The sequence below is a fragment of the Leiobunum rupestre genome, chromosome 6 (assembly GCF_980474605.1).
Source record: "Leiobunum rupestre chromosome 6, qqLeiRupe1.1.hap1, whole genome shotgun sequence".
NCBI classification, from domain to species: domain Eukaryota; kingdom Metazoa; phylum Arthropoda; class Arachnida; order Opiliones; family Sclerosomatidae; genus Leiobunum; species Leiobunum rupestre.
The window spans coordinates 51,544,258-51,564,689 of NC_143389.1; the positions used below are offsets into that span (position 1 = coordinate 51,544,258).

The 20,432-nt window shown below is 36.2% G+C and overlaps 7 protein-coding genes across 10 annotated transcripts; 3 read left to right on the forward strand and 4 right to left on the reverse strand.

Annotated features, from left to right (window-relative positions):
• Positions 1-1,355: 1,355 nt before the first annotated feature.
• LOC149941442 (protein OPI10 homolog) lies at positions 1,356-2,456 on the forward strand. The gene is made up of 3 exons (XM_090178335.1): positions 1,356-1,671; positions 1,743-1,980; positions 2,041-2,456. The coding sequence occupies exons 1-3, from the start codon at positions 1,636-1,638 to the stop codon at positions 2,388-2,390; spliced, it is 624 nt and encodes a 207-aa protein (XP_090034461.1). The 5' UTR covers positions 1,356-1,635; the 3' UTR covers positions 2,391-2,456.
• A 15-nt stretch (positions 2,457-2,471) lies between these two features.
• Positions 2,472-4,889, reverse strand: Mt2 (tRNA (cytosine(38)-C(5))-methyltransferase). Of its 2 annotated transcripts, XM_090178334.1 has the most exons (8): positions 4,722-4,889; positions 3,772-3,881; positions 3,639-3,715; positions 3,280-3,571; positions 3,023-3,213; positions 2,902-2,959; positions 2,698-2,842; positions 2,472-2,637 (listed from the first exon to the last, which is right to left on the reverse strand). In XM_090178334.1, the coding sequence occupies exons 1-8, from the start codon at positions 4,807-4,809 to the stop codon at positions 2,534-2,536; spliced, it is 1,065 nt and encodes a 354-aa protein (XP_090034460.1). In that variant the 5' UTR covers positions 4,810-4,889; the 3' UTR covers positions 2,472-2,533. The 2 variants fall into 2 exon arrangements, with proteins under 2 accessions (XP_090034460.1, XP_090034459.1); XM_090178333.1 differs by having other exon boundaries at positions 3,023-3,571.
• Positions 4,890-4,991: 102 nt separating this feature from the next.
• Positions 4,992-6,775, forward strand: LOC149941444 (G2/mitotic-specific cyclin-B-like). The gene is made up of 3 exons (XM_090178745.1): positions 4,992-5,168; positions 5,322-5,399; positions 5,461-6,775. The coding sequence occupies exons 2-3, from the start codon at positions 5,342-5,344 to the stop codon at positions 6,567-6,569; spliced, it is 1,167 nt and encodes a 388-aa protein (XP_090034871.1). The 5' UTR covers positions 4,992-5,168; positions 5,322-5,341; the 3' UTR covers positions 6,570-6,775.
• Positions 6,776-6,999: 224 nt separating this feature from the next.
• IntS8 (integrator complex subunit 8) lies at positions 7,000-10,213 on the reverse strand. The gene has a single exon (XM_090176897.1). The coding sequence runs from the start codon at positions 10,161-10,163 to the stop codon at positions 7,062-7,064; it is 3,102 nt and encodes a 1,033-aa protein (XP_090033023.1). The 5' UTR covers positions 10,164-10,213; the 3' UTR covers positions 7,000-7,061.
• A 223-nt stretch (positions 10,214-10,436) lies between these two features.
• LOC149941446 (uncharacterized) lies at positions 10,437-11,467 on the forward strand. 2 transcript variants are annotated; one of them, XM_090176900.1, is made up of 3 exons: positions 10,437-10,821; positions 10,894-11,224; positions 11,294-11,467. In XM_090176900.1, the coding sequence occupies exons 1-3, from the start codon at positions 10,733-10,735 to the stop codon at positions 11,324-11,326; spliced, it is 453 nt and encodes a 150-aa protein (XP_090033026.1). In that variant the 5' UTR covers positions 10,437-10,732; the 3' UTR covers positions 11,327-11,467. The 2 variants fall into 2 exon arrangements, with proteins under 2 accessions (XP_090033026.1, XP_090033027.1); XM_090176901.1 differs by having other exon boundaries at positions 10,440-10,569; positions 11,294-11,464.
• On the reverse strand, positions 11,461-14,242 carry LOC149941447 (glucoside xylosyltransferase 1-like). Its single transcript, XM_090176898.1, has 9 exons — positions 14,160-14,242; positions 13,657-14,090; positions 13,434-13,596; positions 12,958-13,092; positions 12,705-12,897; positions 12,172-12,379; positions 11,970-12,084; positions 11,755-11,900; positions 11,461-11,630 (listed from the first exon to the last, which is right to left on the reverse strand). The coding sequence occupies exons 2-9, from the start codon at positions 13,923-13,925 to the stop codon at positions 11,603-11,605; spliced, it is 1,257 nt and encodes a 418-aa protein (XP_090033024.1). The 5' UTR covers positions 13,926-14,090; positions 14,160-14,242; the 3' UTR covers positions 11,461-11,602.
• Positions 14,243-14,423: 181 nt separating this feature from the next.
• On the reverse strand, positions 14,424-17,041 carry HDAC3 (histone deacetylase 3). Of its 2 annotated transcripts, XM_090177807.1 has the most exons (12): positions 17,023-17,041; positions 16,611-16,656; positions 16,406-16,488; positions 16,186-16,328; positions 16,034-16,115; positions 15,856-15,968; positions 15,656-15,789; positions 15,510-15,590; positions 15,372-15,445; positions 15,247-15,311; positions 14,957-15,185; positions 14,424-14,894 (listed from the first exon to the last, which is right to left on the reverse strand). In XM_090177807.1, the coding sequence occupies exons 3-12, from the start codon at positions 16,472-16,474 to the stop codon at positions 14,646-14,648; spliced, it is 1,239 nt and encodes a 412-aa protein (XP_090033933.1). In that variant the 5' UTR covers positions 16,475-16,488; positions 16,611-16,656; positions 17,023-17,041; the 3' UTR covers positions 14,424-14,645. The 2 variants fall into 2 exon arrangements, with proteins under 2 accessions (XP_090033933.1, XP_090033932.1); XM_090177806.1 differs by lacking the exon at positions 17,023-17,041 and having other exon boundaries at positions 16,611-16,754.
• Positions 17,042-20,432: the final 3,391 nt, after the last annotated feature.

The following is a 20,432-nucleotide window of genomic DNA, read 5'->3' on the forward strand; positions in this document are numbered from 1 at the left end:
TCCTGTAATCCCAGGCGTCCGGGAGGCAGAGTTTGTGGATGGCCGTGTGAGGACGACCACCAATCCCCCAACGGGTGATCGGAATACTTCCGCCACGGGCGTCCCCACCCCTGTCCCCTCGTATCCCGTTGGCGTGGCCGTTACACATATCTCGCCCTGATTAATCAGATGGTGTCTTCGCTGGGATCGCGGTCTTCTCAGACTCAATTCAGCCCTTTCTTCTTTGAATTAAAAAAAAATTACGATTTTCATTTTATAACTACAGACGAGCCAACCCAGCCAAGGCTTAATGTAATTTTTAAATTAAATGCCGGCTTACCCGATGATAAATCTAAATGGGAAATTTCTTTGGCATCGTTTGATGAAGACTAATATAATGTTTCATAATTATAATTCGAAAACATCATCAATTTTAATCATTTAACCGTTGAGCAACATTCGTCTGCTCCTCCGCTCTAGCCTAGGTCACGTGTGACGCAGCAAAAACAATATTGCATCCGTTTTGACGATTTCGCCCGCGAGGTAGCGTTTGGGACAGGTATTTTTAATGTTTCTAGCTCTGTTGAACCAAGGGGTGCTCACGCTTGATTTGAAATGGTAAATTTTTTTCTTTAATGTTTCAAGGGTATGACACCAACGTCACGATTTAAAAAAGTTGTATTATCTCCTCGGATTATATTTGCTCTGACTTTTGACTACCTAACCAATGTATTTTTGATATTTTTTAGCGTACTTTATTACGTCTGAAACTCTAATCGATTGTTTTAGTGACGTAGTCGTCAGACCCTACCACTTTCTTTTTGTTTCGTATTTTAAGGCTTCAAAAACGTCCGCGCGAGCAAACCTATATTAGCGTCTCTAGCAACCTTGAGGCGATAGTAGGTTTTGTTGTAATAGAGAATCTAACCCAGTTAACCTTAACCTTGAACCGCATTAAATAATACACAATAGATGTCACTAGGGTAGACAATAAGACTAAGAAATGTAACAAGGAGTATTTTCCCGCCAGACTTACTCACTATGCTTAACATGAAGGAACGTTAATAAAGCATTCAGTTATATTATATGTATTTGATCTAATTAATTGAAATACAGAATAGGAATCACAACAGGTTTTGTGTCGTATGTAGCGCCGATAACGGGATTATTCATACACGCAAATAAACATTCGATGCGAGGCGATTAATGGGGCCGCTAAAGCGCGGTACGCGTGATTGAAGTTGGCCGTACACCGGCGATAATTTAGAATGCCCTCCATACCACGGACTGTAAATGACAGTCCGTGTCCATAATATTCCTTCATGCATGGATATTCTTTCCATGGTTGGAACCGCTTATTTTCAACTGTACGATAATTTTTTTTAAATCGATAACTTTCTAGACTCGGATTTTCAAGAACGGCAACGCTGCTCTGGTCAGTGTTTCCACATGGAGGGAAAATAATTCTTTTCGCTACTTAAAACGGGGAAAATAAAGTAGGCCGAGTGGAAACACTGGCTTTTTTGGCAGTTTTTGCACCGTGCGCTTGCATTATTTGAGGATTCTTTATGAGCGGCTTCTTTAATACAGATTGTGATAATTTCTTAAACAAATCGAACGAATGATTAAAAATACTATCTGCTGTAATAATTGACAATGAATGCCTTCGCTATTATCGTAGCAGGAAGATTGGTAGGTGCTCCTAAATTATAAATAACTGAAGTAAATAAACGTCTTTCAAAATAATACAGCACATATTTTAGGTTCAAACTGATTTTCAACAATTGGATGAAACTAAATTCTTGATTACAATTCCTGATATCACATCAATTAATCACATTGTAGTGTTTCTAACGGGTGCCCAGCCTCTTCCAAATGGAATTGGCGGATGTGTTTATTTCAGTTGGCCTGATCCTTCAGCCCCTCCAGCCTGGCAATATCTAGGTTTCATCAGCAATGAAAAACCAAGTGCCATTTTTAAAATATCAAAGCTAAAACCAGGTACTAAAACCAACAACTTTGTAAACCTCGCCGATTACTTACATTTTTCAAAACTTTCAGATACTGGTTCTATTAATCCCTTTTCATTAGCTCCTGGAGGAGGTACAGTAGTTCCGCATGTAGCTCAAATTGGAGTTTCTCTAGAGCCACACTCGCAAATTCAATTATTAACCCCAAATTCTAACGCTATACCATCTACAGTGGATTCATTTATGGAATTTGCACAAAAGATGCTTGAAAATTTTGTTAATTACGCTACTTCTTTTGCTATAACGAGAGCTGAGCTTGCTAGTCCAATGGTGGTTGGAGGAAATATGTCAGATAGCTATATACCCGTAAACACCATTCAACAATGGTACAACAACTTTTTGAGGAGGTTTCAACAAAATCCAACATTTTGGAAAAACTGAACAAAAAACTCATCAGTTACCACTACAGTTTAATTGAAATTAAAATTATTTTTGCTTATTTATAAATTAACTTGATTCTGTTTTAGTCCAAAAATTCTTGACTTATATTTCAAATAGTGAAGATACAAACACTATTTTTGCCACTAACTACACAATAATGTTCTTAACAGTTGTCCTATCACTTTAACATTTACACTATTACCCAACACACGGTATGTTTGTTTGTCAGTTGTAGAATCAGGAAAAGCTTTACCCAAAAAAATAAGTTATATTACCTCATGATTCTTTCTCATAGTTATGTACTTACAAAATGGTTTAGTGGAATTGATAGAAGGAAATCCCATTAAATTTGCAATTTCCCTCGCTGTAAAGTAACGGAGGTTGAGCTTTTTTAGGACGTTCACTTTGGCTTCTCCCTCTAAATTCGCCGCTTCCTCATAAATATCACAGACCTTAATAAAAAATAGGAGTATGAATTTCAAAAGAGGCCAATTATAATTTTCAATTTTACATTATAATTATCATTTTGATGCAGAACCGAGCCAGTACCTTCTACATAATGGCTATACCTAAGAAAAAAATGTTTTACTAAGGAATTTCTAATATAAAGCAATGGGTTTTTTCCAACAGACCCTTTAGTAAAACAACAAGAATGATTTGATAATTTGGAAACAATATCCAAAATGTTAGAAAATCTTTCCAATACTTTGTCAGGTAGCAAATATTTATTTGATACTCCATTTTCTAAATAACCTCCAATTAAAAGTGGATAAGAAAACTTTTGGATGCATTTACATTCACTGCTTAAGAAATCTGTCAAAACCTGAACAAAAGTATTAATACTATGGATTTTTTCGCAATTAATTATGCGCAGAAAAGAAAAGTTTACAGTATTTTCATCCATATTAAAGCAGAACTTCAAAGGTTTCCGCTTAGCTAATAGATAATATCGTAGCCTCGAATTTGGAATCCCAAATTGGCTTGGAGTTAGCAAAAATTCTTGGAATGAAAACCCAGATTCTCTAAGAACAGCTGTTAATTTATCTCTGGTCTCTGACGTTTCAAATCCGCATACATTTTCCAGAAGAATATAAGACACGGTTTTCAGGTGGGGCAAGAGATTCAGAAAATGAAAGAGAGATTGAGTTCTGACATCATTAGAATCACGTTTAACTCCAATTCTGAAGTATTAGAAATTCAAAGATATTTATGTTGCTCTGGTATAGTCAGATCAATCACGATAAATACCTGGTAAAAGGTTGACATGGTGGGCTCAGTGTTATTACATCAGCTGCAAAATGTTCAAATTCTTCCAAAGTGAGAGACTAATCATAAATATCACATTAGGTTTTATGGAAATACTTTAATATAAATATATTACTTGAATATTTCGCTGCAAATGATGAGTTTCTGGAAAATTATACTTGTATACAGTGTTAGCTGTAGTGTTGATGTCAACAGCAGCTACTACGTGATGAGGAATACCCGAATCTAATAATAAAAATAATAATAATATTTATATTTCAAAGAAAACTGCCAGAGGCAAAGCCCATTTCGGTGGTAACTAATAGCGTTTTTCATTGAAAACACTCCCAAGAGTGACACGATTTTGTCTCCTACGTCATCACTCTAGATCTGAGGTGCTCGGAGAACCCATCTATATTGCTCCCAATGAAATACAAATTTTTAATAGAGCGGCGTAGCTGTACGAAGTTTGTATTCCATTGGCGATCCAAGCACTCTGAAAATTTTGCTCAGTCTCTCGAGACAGGGCAGCTCGGATCAATCCGAGAGGGAGCAACAGGGTCAACGGAAAATGTGTGTCAGTCTCGGAGCTTCTCCTTTTTCCCCAATGGAATGTTTCATTTTCTAGGGTGATCAGAGACCGCTCAGAGCAGCCCAATGGAAAACGCTATAGAGTTGTAGCACTCCGTAGCTTTGGCCATGGCCACCATTGTGGGTGCGAATTTTTTATGAATAGGAAAAAGCATGGGTGACGTTGTGTGACGTAGCACTGCCATTACTCTATAAGACCAATTACAAATAATTTAAAAGAAATTTTAAAATTTACAAAATATTTAACTAAAAACATACAAGATATTAGAAAATAAATAAAAAATAATTAAATAAAATAAAGGAACCTTCAGAATTTTGAATAACCTAATAATCACTAAAAATAAAATCTGAAACCAAAAACAGTGTAAATTTTATCAATTGAGTGAAAGAACCGAGGTTTAATGACAAGTTCGCAAAAACGGTGTTATTTTGAGCAAACAATGTATAAATTTAAAAAATAACGAACACCAAACTTTACTAATAAAATATATTTACCACGAAAACCATAATGCATTCCACCAATTCCGCTGTAAAGTTCAAAACAGCGCAAAACCTTTTCGTCAAGTCCCTCTTTCTTTTCCATGTTTTATCAGTTTTAAAAAGTGGCAGACGACAATACTTTTGTATCTAATTGGCTTAAAATATGAAAACTTTATTATTGGATATATTCAAAAAATAGGCGCGGCGAAAATGACCGTTGGAGCAAAGAATTTAGACTAAATTCTTTGGTTGGAGCCTATAAATAAAGCAACGAGAACGGCTAGCAAGTAACAACCTAACAACCATAGAGATAGAAACGGAACTTTTATTTCCAAAATCAGGGAGATTTTAAATTTTGTGCTCTTTCGTGAATGCGAAAAAGCTGAAGAAAAAAGAGTGATTTCTTTAAAATCTAAAAACCGAGATAGAAGTGACCGTTTTTCTATTCTTTTTGATCAACTGGTAAGTTCAGAAAATTCTGGGTAAAATAATAATTTTTAAAATCAGTAAAGCCTATTCATTAGGAGCTGTGACCGTTGTGAAAATAAACACTGGGTTAATTATATTATCTGCTATTGCTATTGATTTTAATTATATCATTGTATTATTTAATAGGTTTGTCAAATATTAGGAAAATGGCACTTACAACTGCTCCACATGTTAACAAAGAGAATACGACCATGCTTGGGCTTGGTAATGGATGTAAACTTGTAATGTTTAAGAAATGTTTAACTAACAAAACCTTTCGTTATAGAAAATGTAAAACTAGGTCAAATTGTAGCACCAAAATTAACTCGTCCAGCACTTGGAGATGTGAGGAACAAACCAACAATCAAAACAACTCAACCTGCCAAAACCATCACCGGTGCTATTAAACCGAAACCAGTTGGAAAACTAGGAGTTTTTCATAAAGATGATGTCAGAGTCACAAGAAGCAGAACTGTGAAGGATAAAAGCCCTGTTCCCATGGAATGTGACGCTGATGCTTTGTCTGAAGCATTCTCCTCCAAGCTCCTGCCACCATCTGTGCGTGATGTTGATGCCGAAGATGATGATAATCCCCAATTGGTGCATGAATATGCTAAGGACATATTTGACTATCTGAAAATTGTTGAAAACTTGTTTCCCATCAAAGAAGACTTTCTTCATGAACAGAAAGAAATCAACAGTAGAATGAGGGGCATCTTAGTTGACTGGTTGGTTCAAGTTCATCAGCGTTTCAGTTTGCTACAAGAAACCCTTTTCCTAACAGTTGGCGTACTGGATAGGTTTCTTCAAGCGCAACAAGTATCAAAAAGTCATTTGCAACTAGTTGGAGTTGCCTCCATGTACTTGGCTGGAAAGTATGAAGAGATGTATCCAGCTGAAGTTAATGATTTTGTTTACATCACGGATAATGCCTACACCAAAAAAGAAATTTTCAAGATGGAAATGGCCATTCTGAAAGGTTTAACTTTCGATCTGAATCGTCCTTTGCCCATTCATTTCTTGAGAAGATACTCTAAAGTGGGAAACTGCGACGCTATGGTTCATCAGATGGCTAAATATCTCATGGAACTCTCGATGACTGAATATTCCTTGTGCCAGTTCCCACCATCTCAAATCGCAGCTGCATCGCTGTATCTTTCTCTGCAGCTTCTGGAAGAAGGAGAAGGCTGTAGATGGAATGAAACACTAGTTTATTACTCGGGCTACAGTGCTGATAAGTTAATGGGTCTTGTCAAAAAACTGGCCACATTGCTATCTAAAGCTGAAACAGCGAAGCTTCAAGCAATTAGGTCCAAGTATTCCCAAAGCAAATTTGGCAAAATTAGTTTACATCCTGTGATTAAATCAACAACTTTATATGATTTTGTAAATTGAGATTTCCCAATCTTATTATCCACGTTTTAAAATTTCGAAGCCTTATTTGGCTGAAATACATTTTAATTAAAAGAATTTAAAACATTCACCAAATATTGTTTTTGAAAGGAAATTTTGTTTTTAAAGTAAAAATGACAAGTGATTTTAAATTACTTTACATTAAAATTTTGTAATACATGCTTTGTATAATAAAGTATTTCTCTAAATTTTACTTATTTTAAACACTATACCATTATAAATAAACGTTTTGAAAATGACTTAAAACAAATGCCTCTAAAAATGGATATTGAAGTGTTTTAACCAATTAATCATCAGTAAAAAAGTTACATTTTACCTTTGACTCTCAACAGTGAAAATTTCTTGTAATAAATTTAATTCGAGAAATATTTCAAACAATTCTATTAAATACATAGACTTAAATAGCTTTATTTTGAGATTTTATTTCACATGTATTACCAAAAACCCATAATGTACATTTAAGAGTTCTTAATATTATAAATATTGTTTTGCCATAGCCCTTAGAAATTGACCTTTTCTTATATTAGCTGCTTCCCTCTGAATTTCTTCATTGTTACTGGCATTTAATTCTAACAATCCCAAATACTGCTGAGCCAAAGCCCTTCGATCATTTTCTCCTCTTCTTGCATGCATATTGACCAGATATTCTAAAAGTGTTACGTCCCAAATATGAGCGTAATGAGAGTTACAGCTGTCGCAACACACTCTTTCGCCAAGAACCTTAAAAGACAATGCGTAATTCGGTTCTTCAAGGAATTGAGTTAAAACAGCGGCTTGAGTATGACACTGAAGTTTACAGCAACACTGGATCATTCTTTTCACTTGTTGGTCGTGAAACAAATATCTGGGCAAAGGTTGACTGAAAAAGTTGCTACAAGAGGCTCCAGCTGATATGTAAAATTTCAAAGCTGCAGCAAAATGGTTTTGAATGTACATTAGGTCAGCTTGGGAATTTAACCAACTCTGCTGGGTAGGATGTGCCGATAAGGCATGATGCAAAAGGTCTTGAAGAAGTTGGCCAACAGATGAAATACTACAGTGAATGTTACTTCCAAGAATAGCGGGCCATAAGTGCTGATAGTCAGCAGAAATCTCTTGACTGGATTCATCTTTCACCATGTTGTAGATCCGTATTATTCCACTAATTATCAAGCCAAGTGCCAATGGGCCTGTTAAGCTACGTATAAACTTTTGAAACATGGTTTTGCTGTACTGTCCATTATCTCTATCACCTCGATACGATTCTTTCATCAACCCTGATCCGGATCTTTTAAACTGTCCACTGGTGTTAAAAAAACTGATGAAAATATCCCATAGTTCCCTTACTACCAATCTGTTGGATTTGGGCGAGTCAATGTTACGACACAAAATGGATAAAAGTCTTGAGAGTTCCAGAGATGGACTTGACCTTTGAATTTCCAATTCTGCCAAGATAGACCATTCTTCACAGTTAAGTAATATTAACGCAGCCAATTCTACCAGTTCATTCCTCAGTAGTGAGTCCCTACCATCATTGTAAGCTTTTATGCAGGAAACAGCTTGCTTCAACGCAGCCTGCCTTTTAGGATTGTCGGCGTCATAAGTGTGTGATAATGGGTCAGTGGTGAACTGCAGAAGATCAGTGTGACAGAGTTCCCACTGAATTGTTGAGTAAAGTTTTGGATATGACTCTTTGGCATCCGTTTCAATTTTTCTGAACATTGAACGAGCATCTTCGTAACATTTGGAGTTTCTTTGTTCAATAGCTTTGGCCAATAAAACATAAGTCACTTCTTGATCCTTAGGTGGAAGACTTCTGACCAGAACATCCAGGAAATGAGGTAATTCCCAGTGTTTGTTTAAAGAAACAGCTGTCAGTGTGGATTTGCTACCACTACCTCCCATTTTATGAAACTGCTTAACCAAAGAAATTACGGAATCAACCCTTTTTGTGCTGATTAGTTCTCTCTCTTTGCGTCCCGTTACTATGGGTAAAGCTTGGGTAAAGCTGACGTCTCTAGGAACCCTAGTTATTCTTTTCTCTTTCACAACTTTGAGACATTTGGGATTTCTAGTTCCAAACAGGGGTTCCATTATACCACATTTGGAGCAACGAGATGTTAAGGAAACATAGTCGGTTAAAAAAAGCAACAAAAATTTCTGCAATAAATTCTTCTGAACTAAATTTGCTTTGTCAGTTAACGCCTTCAAAGCTGTACAAAAAAAATCTTGGTTTTGCGCTGATGATAAGTATGGTCTAAGATCAGTCAAAATAACATCTCCATCAAAAGCATGTCTTAATGCATTCGCAATTACTATCTTCGGGTAAAGACTATGTTTGCTGCCATGCTGGTGAACAAACTCCATTTCCATTCTGTCTCTAACGGATTTAGGCATTTTACGCTTCAAGTTATCATCAAGGAGAATATTAACAATCTCTGGACTGCCTTTCTCCATTTCAATCAAAAGCTGAGCTACAGTCGATGAAGCTGTGCTTTGAGAACTCAGTTCTTTTTCGGGAACAGATAACGCTTGTTCACAGGCACTTATATACCCATCTAATTTTTGCTTGTCCAAAGTGGATACCACACATTCTTGTTTCTCAAAGGTATGAATGAGTTGGCTTGACTTTTTGAACATTGAATATGCTGAAGAGTATTTTTGGTTGAAAAAATTTATGCAGCCCAAATCGTAAGTTAGTTGGCACATTGCATCTTCTCTCTTGATATCGAGTCCTTCATTCCATTCATTTTTGGCACCGAATTTGTCTTCTGTCAATATTCCAAAACATTCTGGAATTGGCATGCGTATTTTGAACTGGCCATTTGATAATTTTTTCATCAAGTTTTCCAAAGAACTAACAGAATTATGAACTTGTTCTTTTAAAGTTTTTAAAAACCCTTCAGTTGCTTCTGGTGGGGCCCAAGTTGGATCGTTTTGACCAGGTACATGAACACTTATGCCTTTAGTCTGTCTTGTTGGGTAGCTTCCATTTATTACAACTCTCATAGTCCAACGATGCAGAGTAAAATTGGCAAATCTTACATCTTCATTCATATCCTCCCACATTTCTTCACTAATTTCCAGATTCGGAACAGAGTCCAAAATTTTAATTAATTCGTTGAATAGCAATGATTGCATATGCAGCGGTAGTTTGGTCTCAAGGATTGTCAGGTCCCATTTTAAATAGGCAGTAGCTTTCAAGGCTAACAGTTTCAACGCTCTGAACTTCTTTTTCTCAGTGGAGGTTGTGACTGGCAATGTGGGATTTGGTTCTTCAACAACAGTTTGTTCTTTTAATATGCCAGAATCAATTGGATCAACTGTTACGGGACTGCCTGGTGGCGAAGACCAGATTCCATTCCCTTCTATTCCAGATAATGCAGTTCCAGAATTGTTGTTTGTTGTGGCCACTGTGGAGTTTGTTGTTTCAGTTGGCACTTTGGCATTCGACAAGAAATTTGCAACCAGTTCTACAATTGATATTCTACCATCTTTATCTTCCCCTTTGGATAGCAAATATTCAGTTAATAAATTAGGGTTGATTAGAAATTCGAACCATAACATTTTCCCTTTGATATCACCCATTTTTCTCATTTTCCACTTGACCACAACCACAGCCAAGCACGGTGAGTACAGTGAGCGGGCTAGAAGCCGCTAGATCAGTAATAAGCGCCCTCTTTTAGTTTAATATACAACCTATACAAATTAATTAAAGCCTTAAATTCATAGCCATCTCTATGATTAAATTCAAATTACTGTACATTTCAAAAATCAATACATAATTTCAAGCACGAAGTTAATCGCCTTAAATTTATTTTATTCTCTAATAAGAGTAGTTGCGTCATGTACACGTACTCTAACAAACAAAAATGTCAAACTTTCAAAACACAAAAGGAAATGCATTATGGAGTCACTTTGGCAGGGGGATATTTATAACAGGGGAAATCACAGCTGGCTAAACTAGTTCTTTTTGCCCAAGGGCGCAGAAGTAAAAGACGCGGTAAGAATAGAGATAATTATGGTAGGAATGGGCTTAAAAAAATCCAAACAATTATCTAAAACATGTCGGTCATGTTCAATTTAATGGTAACTGGCCAAAAGTTCACAAACAAGAGACGAAATTATACAATACCTCAATGTAAAGACTCAAAACCATAAGAAAAATGCCAATTTCCATAGAGCTGCTCATTGTCATCGCTTCTATCACTGGTTTATCCATAATTTTGGGGATACTTTTTGGGATTTTTTGCTTGTAGGTTAAATATACTTCTGCATGAAATGTACAAAAACTCACTAATAAATACATTTATTTTAAATTTACAAGATGCCGTAAAAAGAGAAAAGTAAAAGAACCACATTGGCAACCAATGCCTTTAGATACAACTTCAGCTACTGGTCCCATTTATACTTCCAAAGACCACGTGGTGATTTTACCCAAACGAAACTCAAAATACACTCTGGTTCCCACCACTCAAAACATTGTGTGTATTCATAATGAAAGGGCTCAAATTAGTAGAAGTCAAATTGACCAAACATTACAATCAAACCCTGGACCTTCGTATATTACGAATGAGAATCTTGCAGCGCATTTACCAATTGGAACAAAACCCAAACTGGTTCAACCAAAGGAACATGATTCCGTACTCGTAATTGATGTAAGTCCGGATACACAGTTATCAATTCCCACAATTCAAGATCATAAAAATATTTTTTAATTTTAACAGGGAAGCGAACCTCCACCGCCTTATCAAATTTAATCATGAATTAAGTGTACATATTTTTTTAACTAGTCATTTTTATCACAATCTTAATCTTGTATAATCCTGATATGAAATAAACTATAGTTTTGCATTATTATAAATACATTTCAGTTTGAATATATGTTGGTAAATAAACGATTTGTACATGAATGGCAGGATATTTCTTTTATAAAACTTGTAAAAACCATCATTACTTTACATAGAAAAATATATACAATATTTACAAATGTATATATAATATACAAATTGTAATTTTTTTACATTGACTTTAACCTACAAAGTTTTGCATGTAGAATGATACCTAATTTAAAATTGGGATCATATGTATAAAAATAATTTAAGTGCTAGTTCCCCATTACCATTTTTTTAGCAAAACGTTTTCAATGGGCAACCAGCTGTAAATCATGAAAAAAATGTATACTTACTCGTGAGTTTTGAGCTTTAATACTGTTTCTTGAAGTTTCCTTAGGAAAGGCATGTTGTTGCTCCCGCAATTTGTTTTAGTTGTTAGTTTCAAAGATAATTTTAAAGGATATAATAGATGCCTTTCCAAATCAGAGCCTAATTCGTACTATAAATATCGAGCAACGTGATTAAGAAAACTTCGATAATTTTAGGCTAAGTAGTGAATTTTCATTACACTTTCAAAAGATGCAAAAACTGCTCTGAAAGATGGCTGTTTTCCATTTGTAAACACTCCTCTATTTCCATGCAGAATTGAAATGCCTCTAACATTGGCTGATTTGCATATTAGGCTGTAGGGAGTATTTGCCCGATGTCATTATCATGACCTCTGTCAAAGTCGTATCTGCTATACTGTCAAAATATCTCATTAATATTACCTGTACATACAATGATCCGGCCTATAATTCCATTCGCATCCAAATATGAGAAGTTTATCAGGATGATAATGAAATATGATGTTGATGATATCTTGATCTCCCCAAACTATTTTTAGTTTATATTCATGGAAAATTGGTTCTAAATAGCTGTGCCACTGAAATGCTCTCATGCGAGTGAGATTCATTAGCATAACCCCAGAATTTACGCCTAAAAATCAAAAACAAATTATATGAAGCTGATATCTAGGAGCAACAAACACAAGAAGAACGCAGCTAGCCTTAAAACACACCAACGCAGTGTTGTGTACGAATTTCATTGGACAAACCTTTACACTGAAAGTTTTACGGAAAGGGGGAGGACAATTTCAGTATTTTCAACTTCCGACAGCAGGCGCTAAAGCGTCTAACCAATGAAAACTGTACACAAGAAAATGCACGATTTGGCCAGTTTGCCTTCTCCTTGTGTGGGGTGCTGTGTTTGTTGCTCCTAGCTGATATAGACCTTAGACAATGGTACTAAATCAAAAAAATACCTAATGGTTTATAAAAAGGGTGACGGGCAAAACGATTATACCATCCTGTAGCGTAATCCTCAGTTTCGGATGATAAAGCTGCCATTTGAGTAGAGTTCATTTTTTTAAAGTATTTCCATAATTCATCAAGTGGTTGTAGAAAAACCACATCAGTATCAATGTAAACTACCGAGTCTATGTCACTAAGAACAGTCTGAAAAGAAACATATAATATATTTCATACCTAATTTAATTTAAAAAAAATAAAAATTACTGGTAAAAATAATCGTTGAGCAGCACAGAGCTTAAATAGCTTTTTCCATTCATCATCCATTTTGCTACCAGGAAAAGAAATGGGGTGTATTTCAAAAGATAATCTCCAGAGGATCGCTGATGGCCAATCTAATATCTGAAATTTCACTTAAATTTAGACAAAAACTCATTGCATTTTCTATTCAACAAATTTATTTCTTATGTAATTGCTCTCATTTTCAAAGATTCAAGCGCTTTATTCCCAAGCTTAAAAGGAACACGCCGAAAAAAATGGCTCAAGGCAGACCATGCGTGTTTGAAAAAATTGTTCCAAAAGCGGTCTTGATTCATTAATCTGTCAACAGATTCAACCAATCTCACAGTGCTCGAGGGAGGTAAATGATAAAAGTGCGCAAATGGAACAAGAAATGTTGATTTGGGCTATCTTGAGAGAAATCAAATGGAAAATGATATCAAAATATTTAAAACAACCATTACTTCTTCAGCTACTTCTTGGCGATTATTGTCATCAGCTATTATGGCTAAATGAACTGGCGATAAGGCCAAAGCAAGAACAGATTTTAGAGCAACCATGGCTGTTGTTCTTCGATCACCGCATACTACAATGGCTAATGTCATTTTCTCTTGACAATGACCGAACCTATGAATTAAATAATACATTTACATTTTGAAACACTATTAAATATATTTTAAAACAAACCTAATGACACGTGAATTTTTCATTTTCTCATATCCCTTTAATATTTTTGGCAATGTTTCCTTTTTTTGTCTGTACATAGGACCCAAAGAAACTAAACCCCTTGAAAGACTTTGATTTATTGGCAATATCTTTTCTACAGGATTTCTAATACCATTCCCATCCTCATCGATTTGGTAGTAATAAAACAATAGAATGGGAATTAGGCAACAGGCAACGAGAGCAATCCTTGTTAAATATTTCCAGGAAATATATCTTTTAAAATGACGCATTCTTCTTTGGCAACGTAATGTATTGTAAAATTAGTGTTTTATTGTTGACATTTGGATCATTGGCCTTTCAGTCATGACTTTAATTTCATCACACGCAATTTTTGTTTTTATTCAAGACGTCAACTTAAGCCTTGGTACATTTTCTTTTGGACCAACACGGAAGATCTGAATTAGAAGAAAAAATAGTACAATTTATTACTGTTAATAAAACATATTTTCTATGAAATAACGTACCTATGACAATAAGCTTAGTGGTAATTACAATTTATCTAAAACAAACGCTTTCATCATTCACGGGTAAATAAAAGATTTTCCTGGGGAGAGGATGAGGTTAAGCACCTGATATTAAACTGCAACTTCAAACCAACTACAGTACTGTCAAAAAAAAGCATTTGGCAAAATATGTTAGCGTCAATATTTCAACGTAAATCTTTTCTCTGAAATAATTCGTGATTTAAAATTTGCCCATTTATATTTCTAATATAAATATTCACAATAAAACTAAATAAAAAAATAAGAATTTAATGAAGGTTATTTACAGATAAAAGAAATGACAATGAGCTTCAAATCAAAGCCACATTCCACTTTCAAATATAAATACACGTAGTTTATAAAAAGTCCCGTTTTCTTTCTTAAATGTACTTTGAACTTAAGTTCCACATGAACCACCAGTATCCTAATGAAGAAGCCAACTTCCCAGCGCCAACATTTACTAAGACATCACGACTCAGTGGCCGCATTTTCCTTATCTTGGTCTTTGTCACCGTCAAAAAACTCATTATTTGCCTCAGCCTTCTTTTCAACTTCGCAGTCAGGAACTCTAGTGTCCATATTATTTTCTTCTTCTACAACTTGACTTTCTGGGACAGCTGGAATTAAATCAGGCGGAACATGTTGCATTTGGACACTTGGAGCGTGAGCTATGCTTTTTAGGTTTTCAGTTACAGCTTTGACAATAGCCTCCAAGTACTATAAAAATTTATAATAAATAAATACTGAAGCAGTTAATGGCAAGGAAAACCTTCAGTTACCTGTTTGCTATTGGCATTATCTTGTCTGGTAACAACTTCAGGATGTAAACTAAAATCACTGGCAAAGTATTCAAAATACTCTCCGTATGGAATTTCATTGCTTATAGTTTCCTCCAAAAGGAGGGATGTTTCATACGTCCAGCATCTAGCTACATTACGAACGGTATATCCACCACCTCCAAGGACTAGCAAAGGAAGGCCCAATTCTTTTACAAATTTGACACATTCCCTGTATAGTTGAAAAAGAGACATTTAACATCATTCAAAATTTAATAATACTGGCCACATACCCGTGTCCTTTAATGCTCAAATTAAAACATCCAAGCCTATCACCAGCTAGAGAATCAGCACCGCACTGAACATTAACATAATGTTAAGAGCATAATAAATATATCAATAATTAAAATTATCTTACTTGTAGAACTATACAAGTTGGTCTAAAATATTCCACAACTGATTGAATTACAGGTTTAAAAACGTTAAAATAACCTTAAAAAAAGATTATAATTAGCAATATATATCTTTGTGAAATGGAAAATAACATCTCACTCACTAGTATCATCAATGCCTTCTTTTAAAGGAACATTAACTGAGTAATAACGACCACTTTCAGCTCCTATTTCGTACATATCTCCTATTATTTTCAAAATAAAATTAAAAGGGGAACATTAAGCTAAACTAATTTATTTGATTATTAACCTGTTCCTGGGAAGAAATAATTGCCATATTTGTGAAAGGAGACTGTCATAACGCGATCTGTTAAATAAAAAGCTTCTTGCACTCCATCTCCATGATGAATATCAATATCAATGTATAAAACCCGTGGATTGAACCTAAAGGAGTTAATTTTCAATAAAATAACAAACCATTTGAAACTTCAAATTGTTAATAAAACTCACTTAAGTAATTCTAATATTGATATAACAATATCATTAACGTAACAAAATCCTGAAGCTTCAAATTTTTTGGCGTGATGTAGTCCTCCTGCCCAGTTAATGGCTATATCACAACACTGGAATATTTATATTGGTAAAATATGGAGTAACTACCAAAGATGAATCTTAGTATAAAGCTTGCCTTGTTATTAAGTTTCACAGCACCTTCGAGGGAAGCACCCGTATACATTGAGCAAAAATTAAAGAGACCATCAAAAACTGGGCTAGAGTCAAAACATATAATCAGCGAGCGCAAATACAGACATCAACTACACATGAAAATGCCAGACTAACCAATCTTCGCCAACGTTAAAGTGGCTTAAGCTCTTTGTAAATCCCTGAATATTCTGAGGAGTAACTCTTTGAAGAAATTCAATGTATTCTTCTGAATGAAAACGGCACATATCATGTACAGTTGCTTTATATGGCTTATAGACCTAGACCATCAAGTCAAATTTGGTGAATGGAAATGAAACATTTTGACCTCACAAATATGTTCCCTAATCCCCAGTACCTGCATTTTGTTGTAGAGACCATAATGTAAAACTAAACTGTGAGTCGCTGATAATCGTTGAGGTTTCATTGGATGACTAGGACCTATTATTTTGCAACAAGAATACTTTATATTAAATGTTGGTTTAATAACATAAGATGAAATTTAAAGCAGATAACCCAAGGCTTAAGAAAATTAATTCGTAAAATTGCTTTTAGATACTAACCATAATGAAAATTACCAACATCTGGATCCCAAAAATATACCACATTCTTCTTGGTCATTATTTCATAAAATAATATTGAATATAGCTTTTATAATTTCATAAAACTTAACTAAGAAATCATAGATAGAAATATTACTCAACTGGTTTGCCTGGCGATAATTTTACATATTTTTTTTTTATATACACAAATCGGTGTCGACCCAAGGCCTTAGACACCAGCACACAATAACTGATTAATCAGGGTGAGATAAGCGTAACGGCCACGCCAACGGGGGGGTAATTGGGAACAGGGGTGGGGACACCCGTGGCGGAAGTATTCCGACCACCCGTTGGGAGATTGGTAGTCGTCCTCACACGGCCATCCACAAACTCTGCCTCCCAGACGCCTGGGATTACAGGAGTATGCCACTACAGTAACTCCCGGCGATAATTCTACATATATATTTTTTTAAATATAAACAATATTATCGGTGCCGATTACAAACGGGGTCTTCACGTACACCAAACACTCCATGTTACCACAATCATTTAAAGAATCAAGAAAAAAGAAATAAAACAAATAAAGATCCCAAAAAAAACAAGAGCAAGGTTAGTGAAAACATGTGAAAAGCAAGGGGATCAAGATGATGTTTAAAAAAAAAATCTGTACGAGTTAAAATTGATGACGTCATCCAGATGAGCCTCCGTTCATTTTGAATACCGTTGCTTTTTTAATACGATCTCATCTGGGTGACGTCACGATTTTACACAGCAACGCAAAACCCGTAATATTTTGATAAAAAACCATGCGATCGTAGGCAACCTTATAGTTCCCTTTTTTGAAAAGGAGAAGAGCCATGGAGGGGGGGGGGAGGGTCATAATAAGGAAGGAAGAGGCGCACATAGCTAGGAGCTGGGCAAAGACTACATATATTCGCTTCGCTTACTAGACAGGCGTCTCCATACAAAAAACCGGTTACCACTTTCGAAACACGGGAGAAGCCTTTGACCAGCTGTTAGAGGCGCCACCAGTAGCACTCTGAAGCACGGGGAAAATTTTGACTAGCGTCTGCTTTCGTATGCATTTATATATAATCTTTGGAGCTGGACTTGCCACCACCCAAGGTTTTTTAAAAATCGTGCATGCACTACTGGCCACCACCCTTCTACGAATTGTAACCTGGCCACCTGAATTAATGGCTTTAAAAGTCGCTTGATGACTTAGGCCCAAGGTGGTGCCTTGGGTATTAGCCTAGCTGATTATTATTATTATTAGCCTTTATTTATTTACTGATACAGGCAAACCAAAAAACAAAATGGAGTGGGGACTAGACGGTTTAGAATATAAAATGGACGCTTCAATAAAAGATACTCAGTCTTTACTTCCCCCTCAAATTCATCTGGGAAGGAACTATTTCCGGTCGGTCGGTTAAACGGTTAGAATGGCTAGCTAAAAAGTCATATTTAAGCCAATTAGAATGCGTTTTTGCCGTCATGAGAATTTTGCGTCAGATAAGAAATGCGTCGGCTCACGTGAATAAGGAACATACTAATGTTAATTTTCGATAATATATTTTAAGGTAAAATATATAATGTTACTAAAACTAAGTATAAGAAGATAATATTATTATTATTATTATCATACGGAATATTTTTATATTACCGGGCAATTTTAAGGCTTCCCATGGAGGTAGAGTTAATTCATTTCGTATAAAATTATCTTTCGGAAAAAGATGAAAACTAATTCCTTTAGAACTAAACGTATTACTTTTGCAGTATGGTATGCAACAAGTGTTTCCTTTTAACCAGGTAACTTTTTTTGTCATATTAAGGCTTAGCAAAAAACCGATGTTATGTTCGAGAAAAGTTTCCAGCTTTCTAATATTTGAACAAGCACTATATAAATAGTAACTTATGAGTCCTGGCTGTCGGAAATATTACTTCTTGGCAATTTCTGGGAATATGTTTTATTTAAGCGCCTATTATAAAAATTAAGACAATGGGATTAAAGCTGTCAGAGAGAGGATGTGTTCAGGAACACTTTGGTGGAAGCCACAACGCGTAGTGTTGTTGAAAACTTCTTTTGGGAGCAAGTTCCAGTTCTTGATGGTGCGATATGTAAAGTACCATGGTCTTAATTTACTGTTTACTCTGGGCTTGGAGATTTTGGCCATATGGCCCCTAGTTTTGCGGAGGTGGTCAATTTTGAATAATGCGTCACAGTCAAGGTCGATGTTCCCAGACCACAAGCTCCATAGATGGACAATACCATTAACAGTGTGGCGGATGAGAGGAGAGTCGATGTTCAATTTTCGGTTCCTAGACTCCGGTGCCAGTTTTTCTAGGCCGCGTGTTAATTTGGTGAACCTGTTGTGCGCCTTCACTAGACAATCCAGGTCAGGAGGCTGGTAGACTCCACACCTCAGAAGCCAAATTGATGTTAGGGATTACCAATGAGGTGTAAAGTGTGCGCATTAGACGTGGGGAGCGGAAGTAAAAAGTGCGTATTGTTAAGCCAGTAATGGAGTTGATCCTTTTAACCACTTTGGCTGAAATCCATGGCGGAGTCAATCCAGACACCCAGGTCACGGATGTTATGGTGCGGGCAAAATGGCTTACACCGCTTTTGAAGACGTTAAAGATCATTCCATTATAGTTGGCCCAAGTAGACACCGCATCAAGATCAAGACGGAGTTGATAGCGTTCCTGATCAGTACGGACAGGGCTCGCGAGTTTAGTGTCATCAGCAAACTGATAGATTTTAGAGTGCTTGACCACATCAACCATGAAATTGATGAAGATATTGAACAAGATTGGGTCAAGCACCCTTCCCTGGGGAACGCCATTAAGAGGAGTCAGGGGGCATGATGTAGGGCCTTGGAGGACAACACACCAAGCGAGCTTTTTTTTAGGTTCCTATTGGGGTAAGTACCATAGCCCAGACTATCCATTACCCCAACCAACTTACACCCTGTTTACCCACAAAGACAACTTCTCATTACTCCAACAGTTGGAGTAATGAGCAGTTGGTGTAATGAGTAGTTGGTGAAATGAGCAGTTGGGCTTATGGAAAGCTAGAGAAATGAATGCCACCCTCCCCTTGCGTTAACTGTTCGCTATTTATAAGGGGTGGGTAATCACCAAAAACAAGGAAGTCAAGTCCTGGGGCAGAATAATTGGATGTGAAATGTTGGTTTAATCCAGCCATGGTTTCAAAATCGCCAAAAAACGCTGGCGAAAGAAACAGGACGAGAAAAGGGGAAAGCTAGGCAAGGCAGAGAAGGGACTGTGGAAGCTAAAACAAAGGCAGCAACGGTGGCGGCGTAAGGGAGGGGGGCGAGCGGGGCGGTCCACCCAGGGTGCTAGGGTATCTAGGGGTGCCATTTGCCACTGGGCAGCAATGACCAAAAGTCATTTGAAAAATAAAAGGAGCTACGAAGGGAGAAGGGAAAGACGGAGACGAAAAACGAAACGTCCTTTCTCACCACAGACTGGCGCGAGTCTCTTTCCAAAAGGCAGTATTCAGGAAAAAAAATGCCGAATTATCAGTACGAAAGATGGGACTCTATTCACGATCGAAACGAGTCTAGGTAGCGCCTATGATCTAGCGTCTGCTACAGACAAATTAAAAAGTCATAGGAACGTTTTTTCTTAAAGAATATAAATATAAGCAAACGATGCAAAATTAAATTAAAATGCCAGTATCATTATTTATTAAGTCAAATTTACGAATAACGATGAGGAAAAACTACCTATCTAGTTTTTAATGGTGAATCAAAGGGCCGTAATGATAGCTTTCGGTCGCGAATAGTTAGCTACACTCTACTTCAGAGCAAAAGTCAA

Bases quoted from the DNA above. Each gene is read 5' to 3' on its own strand.
- HDAC3 (XM_090177806.1), bottom strand. From the start codon at position 16,668: ATGACCAAGAAGAATGTGGTATATTTTTGGGATCCAGATGTTGGTAAT. The intron at 15,790-15,855 runs GTGAGTTTTATT...TAACTCCTTTAG, and splicing joins TCAATATTAGAATTACTTAA to GTTCAATCCACGGGTTTTAT. The intron at 15,186-15,246 runs GTATGTGGCCAG...TCAACTATACAG, and splicing joins TTGAGCATTAAAGGACACGG to GGAATGTGTCAAATTTGTAA.
- LOC149941446 (XM_090176900.1), top strand. From the start codon at position 10,733: ATGCCAATTTCCATAGAGCTGCTCATTGTCATCGCTTCTATCACTGGT. The intron at 10,822-10,893 runs GTAGGTTAAATA...TAAATTTACAAG, and splicing joins CTTTTTGGGATTTTTTGCTT to ATGCCGTAAAAAGAGAAAAG. The intron at 11,225-11,293 runs GTAAGTCCGGAT...TAATTTTAACAG, and splicing joins ATTCCGTACTCGTAATTGAT to GGAAGCGAACCTCCACCGCC.
- LOC149941447 (XM_090176898.1), bottom strand. From the start codon at position 13,925: ATGCGTCATTTTAAAAGATATATTTCCTGGAAATATTTAACAAGGATT. The intron at 12,085-12,171 runs GTAATATTAATG...TACTCCCTACAG, and splicing joins CCGGATCATTGTATGTACAG to CCTAATATGCAAATCAGCCA. The intron at 11,631-11,754 runs GTAAGTATACAT...ATTTTAAATTAG, and splicing joins TTAAAGCTCAAAACTCACGA to GTATCATTCTACATGCAAAA.
- LOC149941444 (XM_090178745.1), top strand. From the start codon at position 5,342: ATGGCACTTACAACTGCTCCACATGTTAACAAAGAGAATACGACCATG. The intron at 5,400-5,460 runs GTAATGGATGTA...CTTTCGTTATAG, and splicing joins TACGACCATGCTTGGGCTTG to AAAATGTAAAACTAGGTCAA.
- IntS8 (XM_090176897.1), bottom strand. From the start codon at position 10,163: ATGAGAAAAATGGGTGATATCAAAGGGAAAATGTTATGGTTCGAATTT.
- LOC149941442 (XM_090178335.1), top strand. From the start codon at position 1,636: ATGAATGCCTTCGCTATTATCGTAGCAGGAAGATTG. The intron at 1,672-1,742 runs GTAGGTGCTCCT...CACATATTTTAG, and splicing joins TTATCGTAGCAGGAAGATTG to GTTCAAACTGATTTTCAACA. The intron at 1,981-2,040 runs GTACTAAAACCA...CAAAACTTTCAG, and splicing joins AATATCAAAGCTAAAACCAG to ATACTGGTTCTATTAATCCC.
- Mt2 (XM_090178333.1), bottom strand. From the start codon at position 4,809: ATGGAAAAGAAAGAGGGACTTGACGAAAAGGTTTTGCGCTGTTTTGAA. The intron at 3,882-4,721 runs GTAAATATATTT...TTTTATTATTAG, and splicing joins AATGCATTATGGTTTTCGTG to ATTCGGGTATTCCTCATCAC. The intron at 3,716-3,771 runs GTAATATATTTA...ATTTATGATTAG, and splicing joins ATTTGCAGCGAAATATTCAA to TCTCTCACTTTGGAAGAATT.